Here is a 10,260-nt window from a genome sequence, read left to right as displayed (position 1 = left end):
CTGTGCCGCTGAGCTAAATCCCCAGCCCCCTGCTGAGGTATTGTGTAGGTGTTTTCCCAAATGGCCAAATAGTTCTGAAATATTTATATTGTCTTGAAGATCCTGAAATCACCACGGGGAAAAAGATGTATCAAAATAAGTGGGAGTCACTGTATAACATTTCAGTTACATATATTGCTTAAAGCACCCTAAAAATGTTTTTATGTATTTTGTTTTCATTGGGCGTGGTGGTGTACATGCCTGTAATCCCAGCACTTGGGAGGCTGAGGCAGGAGGATCTCCGTGAGTTTGAGGCCAGCCTGGGCTACATAGTGAGTTCAAGGCCAGCCTGAACTACATAGTGAGACCCTGTCTCAAAACAAAAAACAAATAAACAAATAAACCGAACCAAACCAAACCAAAATGTTTTCATGGGGGCTGGGGATAGAGCTCAGTGGCACAAGTGCCTGCCTGGTAAGCGCAAGGTCCTGAGTTCAATTCCTGGTACCAAAAAACAAAAACAAAAAAACAAACCCAAAAAACCCCCACCCTTTTATGTATTTTTTGTACAAAATTGTACGATGACATGATATATCATGCCTTTTACTTGATGACTGACTTTTGTAGCCAAAAGAGTCATTTCAGAAAAAAGGTTTGGGGGCATCATCAGTTTTCCCGAGTTCCTTTTCTCAGTGTTTGGTAATTGGACTCATTGTTTTGGCGGGGAGAGGGGTACTTGAATGGAACCCAGGGTCTTTGCACTGAGCTACATCCCTGGCCATCTATTTATTATTTTTCATTTTGAGATAGGGGCTCACTAAGTCACTAAGTTACCCATGCTGGGCCCGAACTTGGGATCCTCTTTCCTCAGTCTCCCTGAGTGCTAGGATTATACCACCATGCTTGACAAGAAGACCCTATATTTAATAGCCTACTTTGTCAGTCTCTTTCCTAATGATTTGTATTTTAATGTCCTAATTTATCTTGAAAGTTACACACTAATTTTTTCCAGTGGTTACTACAAACTTTCACCCTTGATTTACAAATGTCTTCTCCCATCCAAGTACTAACCAGGCCCGATGCTGCTGAGCTTCCGAGATCAGAGGAGATCAGGCGCGTTCAGGGTGGTATGGCCGTAGACTACAAATATCTTCTGTATTAATTCCTAATGCTAATTCCTTCTTCCTGACCTTGTAAAGACCTTAAAACATTAACTCTGTTAATCTCCTTCCCAATTTGTGTCAGAATTATCATGCATTTTAATTCTATGTATATTTAAAACTGGAGACATTATTGCTGTTTGTTTATATAGATGTATGCATCTACCTACCTGTTTTTTCCTCATGTACCTAATTAATTTTTTTGGCATACTAGACATCGTATCTGCTAAAGTACTTGTCGCCATTATCTGAGGCCTAGGATGATGGCATTTTCCTTAAGAGGCAAATGACATTTTCTTCTGTGTGGCACCTGGGGGACAAATACTCTCCAGTCCCCTCAGTGAAGTCTCAGGGCTTGAGAAGATTTGAAGCCGAGGATGTACTTACACGGTCCCCCCTTATTCCTAGGAGGCAACTTGTAGGGCCCCCCTGAATGGGAGGGGGAGTTCACAGGCAGCTCTATTTAGGGTCTGTTAAGTGTTCATGTCCTCTGTTCATTTGCTGGAATGCTTGTATTTTTAACCGGGTCATGTAAGTTCATTATATAATAAACACATTAATCCTTTGGATGGCATATTTGCTGCTAAATGTCTTTCCCAGCCCAGTGTGTGGTCTATACCTTTTTCATAAAAATGTGCTCCCCTCCCAGCACTGAAGAATAAAATACAAATAAATAAAACCCCCAAATCTTTCATTAGCTTTGTGATTTCTTTCCCTTGTATAAACTTAAAAATTTCCCTCTTCCAGAGTGTTACTGACAGCCTAATTATATTTTCTTTTCATTTGCTCTCCATTTTTATATTTATATCTTTACGTAGCGTGAAGTTCGCTTTGGTGTATGATGTCTTAGGTGTTTTAGCTTGAGAACCGATTAACATCTGGAAGGGCTACTCACCCTCATTTACTCTTTTTTATCAAAAATTCCCTTTCATTTTTTCACTGTTCATTTGTCCAGACGAACAGCTATTTTGTGGAGGTCCAAAAACATCTTTACTTTGATTTTGAGTTGGTCTTGTGTTAAACCCACACATTAATTTGGAAAGAACTGGTGCCGTGAAAACATTTAGTCCTTCCATCCAAGGACATTTCTGTTTATTCAAGTCTTTCATATTCGCAGTGCAGCTTTGTGGTTTTTTCATATGGAGCCCATGAACTTTGCCAGTTTTTAAAGAACTTGTTGCAGTCGGGAACAGCATTCTTGTACCGTTACATTTACTAACTTTATGGCTAATAGGTAAGAACACTATTGATTTCTAAGTGTTTTGTAACTGCTCCTTATGGACTGAAATGGCCGTCTAGTGCTCGCTGGAATTTCAAGGCACACAATGATATTATTAGCAGATGTGGGCCATTTGGCCTCATTTTTTTTCCAGTGCTTATACTTCTTCATTCAGTTTTTGAACACTTTTAAAAGCAACAGTAAATAATCATAAGGGAGGAGATGTCAAGGAAGTAAGAGAACAGGGTTTAGGAGGCCCCTGACTGCATTAAAATATACATTTCTGTAGACTTATACTCACTTTACAGGTGTAAGTAGTGAGCATTTGTCTGTGTGGCAGAATTTAGTTGAATCTTTTTCTTTTTGTTTATCCATATTTCCTAATTGTTCTGTGAAGATCACGTGTTATTTAGGAAATCTGAAAATAATGGGAATTTCAATGCATTCATTGTGTCACGTTTAGGTGAAATATATTGGCTGTAGCTCACAGTGGCTCGTCTTCATTTGCTCAGGATACTTCCCATCTTATTTGGTTTGGTTTTTTTTTGTTTTTTGTTTTTTTTTTTTGTTTTTCATTTTTTCTTCCGGTACCGGGAATTGAACTCATGACTTTGTGCTTGCCAGGCAGGCGCTTTGCCGCTGAGCTAAATCCCCAGCCCCTCCCATCTTATTTGAAGGGTTTTGGGGCATTTGTTTCTTTCAAAATTAGAACTGGGTGTTGAAGTTTGTCAATTTTGGGGGCACCTGTGAAAATGATCATAGCCTTTCTTTTCCTGTAACCAGATATATTGTATATAAAGTAAAATGCACGTATCCTAGGTGTTCACTTGGATGTGTTCCGATCTTTGTCTACACCCCTCTAACCACCAGCCCAAATGAGAAAGGCGAGCATTCCCTCTACCCAGAAGGTCCCGGGGGTATTCTGTGGAAAGCTGCGGGTGTGTGGCCGACCTGCCTTGCGTGGCCCCATTCCCCATCTCCATCCTCGGGTGACCCCCTGAAGGCCTGGAGCCATCTGCGAGGTCCCAGCACGGTCTCCTGTGCGGTCGCCTCCAGTCACCCATCGGAACACTCCGGTGCTCTGCGGGGCGCGTGGCCGGGGGGGGGCAGGATGCAAAGCTGCCTTCCAAGGAGCAAAGAAGGCACCAGCAGTAGCTTGGGCTTTTAGTGGTCGCACCTAAGAACATGTCTATGGCAGAAGTGGCTTCTGCATCCCACCTTGTGGGGAGCAGAAGGAGGAACAGGTGTGGCGGTAGCACTCCCCCCATGGCCAGAATCGTGGGATTTTGTCCTCAGTTCCCATGTCTGCTGTACTCACTCATCGTAAAAGTCAGATGCCACCTTCTAGAACATTCTCTCCCAGAGCCCCCGTTCCGTTTGGCTGGGTTGCCAGCTTGTACTACTACATTATTCCTTCAAGGAGCTTGCTACCTCAGTGACCTTGAACTCCAGGACTCAGGGTCACTGTTGGCCACTCTGCACTGGTGTCATTGCCTGTGTCTTGCAGATCACTGGCCTTTGCTGAAGAGTCCATGGGGTGATACCCGGTGTTATTTATTCAGCTTACCATATTACAGCTGACAGGGTAAAACATGGAAACGTAAGTTCGTATTTATTTCTACTAGCTTAATATTGGCATACTTATGTTTCTTAAATACCATGACGCTCAGGAAAACTTGATGAGAGCATTACACTTTTTCTCTTTTGTCCATCTAGAATGAGAAGTCTGCAGAAAGACAGTTTGCAAGTCCCTGAATCAGGCCAGGGACTCAATTTTCTACGTCTGAGTGGGATCTTGGTTCTTCTCTCTATCTTTCATAATGTGAAGTTTGAGTTGAGCAAATAATCACTCCTACTTCATGTTTCCTTGCTATGGTTCCTTCTTAAAGTGAACCAGGCAAGTACACTCAGACCGCCCTTCTCTGGTGCTGTGTGCAACACATGACACTGCTAAGGCTCTTTGCTTGAGCACAGCTTAGGGCAAAGGCAGGAGCGAGTACAGCAGACCCAGCCAGGGACCCAATCAAATGGCAGAACAGCAAAGGTATCATAGGGCAGAGCGACAACAGGAATAGGCTTCCTCTTATGGCGTTCAAGTGTCACGTGAGGGCCACGTTTTCTGTGCTGTGGCGCTTACATCATTAGAATCAATTTAGACTTCTATTTCTAGCAGATGTCACAACTTGGCTTTTTTTTCTTTTTTTATAGAAATCTGAAGCTATTTTAAATCTGCACTCAAATGAAAGGAACTAGGCTTGCGCTGCTCTCTGTGGCAGCCGGAGCCTAGCCGAGGACGGAGACTTCCGGCGTGGTTACCAGGAACCTGGGATGAGCACCTCTGGGAGGGCAGGAGCTGTCCCTCTTCCACTGGTCCTTTCGGAGGAGGTCTGTGACGCCCGCCTGGAGGGGAACGCTACAGGGGTCTTCAGAAACTGGGCTATCCCTCTCCTTCTAACCCTTGCGTTGCTTGCCCCCGAGCTGTTTGCCCTGCAATCTGAGGAGACGACTGACTTTTCATGTTTTATACATTTTATTCATACATTTCTCCAACTTTGAAATGACAAAGAGCCCAAATTCTATGGTTTCCCATTACACAGCATCCTACAGGTATGTATATTCTACAAAGAATACTATGGAGTTTCTCTTCTTCCCTGTCACACGAGATAACTGATTAGGGTTTCCACTTGCACTGTGCTGGCAGCACACCAGCGCTGTGGTTGCGGGATCAGGACGGGAGGGCGTGTGCTAAGGCATGTAAATAGATACACACAGAGAGAAAGAAAAGCAGGACATTTACAAAGAATCCGAACCTTTCCAATCCCTTCAGCTCTTCTTGCAAGCTAAGGCTTTGCTGTACCCTGCAAATACTTACAATTGGATACGGTGAAATATACAACAACCATTAACATCTCTCTCTTTTTATCACTGAGACAATACTTCAAAACCTTTTATAAAAAGGCAATAATACATACAGAAAAAAGAACACGTTGGCAAAACTTTATGCAAAACCACCCCAGAACTGAGTCTGAATGGCGACGCGCCCACACTGCAATGAAACACGATGTTCTGGTCTCAGCACGTGAAGGCCGCGCAGCCTTTGCACCTGGGAGCTGCCCCCGCCTGTGTGGAGGCCATTCCGGGGACAGCTAAGACTGGCAATCAAGGCCCCCACTTCTTGATCTGTTCCAAATGAAAAAAAAAAAAAGTGGGGCTACTCGTGGTGGAGGGAGGCCTAGTTCTACTCCCAAGCACAACTCCTTACTTCCCCTGGGCCCAGGGACAGTCACCCCAGGCCTGCATCGGTAAGAACACTGGCATGCCCCCACGGTCACGCTCCGGGGAGAATGGAGCTGACTCTAAGTGATAACCAAGTTCCAAGTTTCTGCACATATATGGAGAGCTAGAGTCATGCTTGGGGCCAGAAACGGGGACTCCTGTGTGGTTGCAAACAACCCTATTTTCTTTTGCTCAGTCCATTTGCACAGGCTCAGGGGAGTTGACGGAGGATCAGGTGAGAGGCGGTGGGAACTCAGAATCTTCTCTCCCCGGGAAGAGCCAGACTTGGGAGTGCCTGCTCTAGAGATGATGCTGCCCTTTTCTCACTGCTCTTTCTGGGGTCCCTGTGTGCCCACCTACTGCTGCCCAAGGGCGCCAGGGAAAAGATCAGATGGGAAAATAGCGGAAAACAGACTCTTCTCGCCTTTCCCCATTTCCTGGTTGGGTGTGACAGCTGAAGTTCACTCCCTAGGCTGGGCAGTGTGAGACGTGCTGTATCTCCAGGTTTAAGGTGGATGGACGTGAGTGCTCGGGCAGAGCCAACCACGCAGTAAGCCTCAGTCTGGTCCTGTAACTGGAGATACTGAACAGAGGACACCCTGTCTTCCAAAGGGTCAGGAAAGAGAAAGCTGTACCCAATGAAATGAGTAGAGATCACAGCGTGTAGCCCTTCTGTAAGCCGCAGGGAGAAGAAGCAAGATCTCTAAGAGAAGAATGAATCAGAGGCGCAGAACAAGAGATGCGTTCAGGGGCCTTTCTCCTCTGGCGGCCACAGGGAGCCTCAGGATTGTAAGCCCTTGTAAGGAGGATGGCCTGAGGAGGCTGCGTTCAGTTCTGAGAAGGTGAGAAACACAAAATGCACACCAGTTTGATGACAGGGATGAGGACCGCAAGGGGCTTGCTTTTGCAATGCTGACTGCTAGGTGCTTTTCCTTTTCCCAAAGAGACATTTTTATTAAAGGGTTTACTAATCCATCTGTTCTCTTCGTAGCTTTAGCAGCAAGCTAAGCTTACCTTTGCCCCAAGTTAAGAAACCGATGTGAAATGTGCTTTGGCCTGCCTTGCCCTGCAGGGGCAGTTTGCACTGTGGGATGCTCCCTTGTCCGGTTTCCTGGAGGGTGGCTTGATTGACTCAACTTTTGCAAGGACTGAACTCGAAGCCTTAATAAAGACATAACTACAAGCAATTTAAAAACAAACAAAGGAACACGGAGATCAAAAGCTTGCAAAGATAATAGTAGCTCCAGAGGAAGGCCTGGCCTGCTTGGCCAGGCTCAGCAGCAGGAGATGGACACCGGGACAGGGACACTTCCTACATTTCTCCATGCGGTGAGGAACTCTGCACGTCTTTAGCTATTCTGCCACCAATAGGATGGGCCGGGAGGATGGCTTCTGAATGCAAATAGCAAAAAGTAGGTCAACCACTTCTTCTCTCTGAGCAGATATTTTAAACCATCTCACCTGACAGGAGATACATTTAATTGCATCTAAAAAAGCTACAATGTTATCTTGACACCGGGAAACTTCCAGATGAATTAAATTGAGTGATATTTTCCTCTTCAGTGTTAAAATGGAATATGCTACCTGTGCAAAGTAATTACTGTCTTATGATTAGAAAATCGGGACATTTCATCTTTTTCACAAAAAAACTCTACACATCACAACACTCCCTGACCCGCCGTGGGGAGTGGGCTGGGGGTGGGGATCACCTTCAGAATATGGTTCTGGGGAGCACTTCAATTGACCACTGATAAAATTTAGTAATGCAATCATTTGCTCTGGCCTTTAAAAGGAAAAAAAAAATGTTTCTGCTGATGGAATGGAGGCAGCAAAGAAGCTTTTAGTAATTTTCTCTGATTGCTTCGTGGACATTTGTAACATAGCAATGCACTGAAATTACTCTGAACTCAGAACCGCAAGCATTCTCTGCTGGGTCACAGAGACACTGCTTTAGAAAGATGTGTATCAGTGGGATGGAACAGATGACCTGTTTGAGAAGTCGATGTGTTCTAGGTGCAGGGATTTTGCCATCCACACACTGGCAAGAACGAGGCCTGCCTGTGTGCTTCTCCCAGCCTGCAGAAAGCGAGCAGGGGCATGAGGGTTTCTACCAGAGGGAGGGGCGTCTCTGCTTCCGTGTGTCAGCTGTGTTCTTCTTTGTGCTTCACTGGAAAAGAGGTAGTGTGGGCACTGTGACACTGAGCGGAGCCAGGATTGTGGTCAGTGCCGCTGCGGGAAGGACCAGCTGGCCTTGGTATCAGTTAGGTTTAAGTCAGTCCTGACACAGCCCTAAACAGCTCTTTGAATGTGTCTCTCTCTATCTAGGGCGAGACCACTGCTGGACTTGCTTCTGGTGTGCTTGGTCACCCCACGGTGGGGCCGAACAAAAGTAGCTCACTCACCGCCTCGTCAGTAAGCTGCAGACCCGTCCTGCCACTGGTGGGAACGATTTCAGAAACAAAACATCGGCCGTGTTCAGTAGTGGTAGATCAGGGCTGGGGTGCTGACAGTGTCAGAGGAGTATACAAAAATGCCTTCTCTCCTCGGTCCCTCAAAGAGGAGCTGTTAGCTCCAGACACACCCCGCGCATCCTGCCAAGGCACAAAGTGACAGAGGCCATCTAACCTACAAGAAGCAAAAACGATGGAGTGTTTTCAAGGATCGCAGGTCACTGGCAGCACTTCACACCCTCACGCGTCACGGAAAAACATTCTACTGACCTCTTGGCAAAGAGGCTGGGGACGCCCAGCCCGAACCTCCTGCACCGGAAGAATGGGACTCATGGCAGGGCGATGAGATGGTGCAAGGCTCTCAAGCAACAAGGACAGATGATGCCCCGTGCCAAGGGCTACAGCAAGAGGAAGGAAAGCCCACAGGCGGCCCTGCGAGACAGCACGGTCCAAGCTGCGCCCAGGCAGGCTGCTGTGTCACCCTGCCTGCTGATGCTCACTCCCGGGCCTTCAGTGGGTCAGTGAGCATCTACCAAACTAGCGAATCGAAAAGATCAGCAGCTTAGAAACCTGAACAAATCTATAATGAAATGAAGGACCCAAAGGCATTTGATTATTGAGCACATAAAAGGAAGTATATTTAAAAAAATTGGTCAGACTGTCTTGTTAGTTCATCATTTTAAAGGAATTTACAGGGCTGTTATAGATTATTCTTTTGGAATAATTCAGTTTATAGCAAATGCCTAAACTGGTTTTCTTCATTGCACAGTATTTTCTCTTAAAATGGGTGCTTTAAAACAATTACATACAGATTAAAAATCCTCATTTCTTTGCTTAATTAAAACATTAATACTCTTAGACAACACAGATCTGAAATGGTGAAACCAGCAATTCCCCCTCCCACCTTACAACAAATTAAATTGAGACAAAATTACAAACACATTTCACTACATGATTATTATTAATAAAAATCAGTTTCTTTTTCTTTTTTCTTTTTTATAAAGTTGCCCGAAATGCAAGGGATGTGCATAGGTTTACAACTTAGTCATAATAGCATTGTATTCTTATTCCCCTGGGTGTGCCCCGTGAACGGAATGTACTTTGCTGTAGATTACAGATTGTTTTCTCCAACACAGACACACCGACAGCATAAACGCTCGCGACTGTCCACATGCATTAAGAGTCAAGACCCAACTTCAAATCTCTAAAAGGTTTACAGGGTGCTTCAAAGAGACAGTATCACATTATCTGGATGTTACATAAAGGACTTAAAAAAAATGCTATTCTAAAAAAAAAGAGAGAGAAAAAAAGGCCTTTAAAAATTTATGACTGTTTTGTAATCGCTAGACTAATTATTTCAAATAAATAGAGGAAAGAAAGATATTCCAATCCATAAAATCAGACTCTAAAAAGAATGTAGTGTTCCACCCCCAGTCAAGGTAACAGAATCATTGTTTATTATTATTAAAATAGATTATAGAAAGCAGCATCTATTTTGTGCAGTTTTTAGGGGCCTTGGAAATAAAAAGCTATGATTTCCAAAAATATAACATTCCAAAGGATTGAATAATACATACATTTAAAGATACATTTTATTAAAGTTTAGGAGAACTGATTAAAAAAGATACTGTCTCTTTAAATTAGTGTGTAATTGTTTTTCTCCTCCTATCTATTCGGACATGACAATAATTATAAATGTAGGTCACACTACAACTAGGTAGTCTCTAGGGACCATGACCTGCTGACACAAGGCCGGTAACAAAGAGGCGTTTCCATGGATGAGGTGGCTCCCAGTTCTGCTCAGGGATCTGGGGAGACGCTTAATAGACCCAGGAAACCGGGACCCACTGCGGGGCTGTGCACACGAGCTCCACGGCTTCCTCCAGATGTCTGATTGTCTCGTCGATTTCATTGTTGATAATTGTGAGATCGAAGTAGTGCGCATACGTTCTCTGCAGGATGTCAGACTCCTTCTGCAGGCGCTGGAGAGATTCGTCCTAGGTGGGGAGGGCGTGGATGGGTGGGGTGGGGAGGGAGAGCACACAGGAGACAGGAGTCAGATGCACTCTTTCTTCTCTTCCTACCTTTTGTCCCAGAGTCAGAAATGGGCAGGGCCAAACCGTGCTTGACGTGCCACACCTGGGCACAAGGCCAAGACGGCTCCCTGATGGAGGAG

The 10,260-nt window shown here is 44.9% G+C and overlaps 1 protein-coding gene across 1 annotated transcript in view; it reads right to left on the bottom strand.

Moving 5' to 3' along the window:
- Positions 1–4,869: 4,869 nt before the first annotated feature.
- Positions 4,870–10,260, bottom strand: part of Cask (calcium/calmodulin-dependent serine protein kinase (MAGUK family)) — a gene marked incomplete in the record, with an annotated part of 363,168 nt that continues 357,777 nt past the window's right edge. The window contains 1 exon segment of the mRNA XM_005413251.2: positions 4,870–10,081. Coding sequence (XP_005413308.1) covers positions 9,905–10,081 — 177 coding nt within the window.

This window comes from Chinchilla lanigera, unplaced genomic scaffold (assembly GCF_000276665.1).
Source record: "Chinchilla lanigera isolate Chin_1 unplaced genomic scaffold, ChiLan1.0 scaffold00164, whole genome shotgun sequence".
NCBI lineage: Eukaryota > Metazoa > Chordata > Mammalia > Rodentia > Chinchillidae > Chinchilla > Chinchilla lanigera.
Note: the sequence above shows the minus strand (reverse complement) of the source record. Positions and strands in the feature narration are given on the sequence as shown.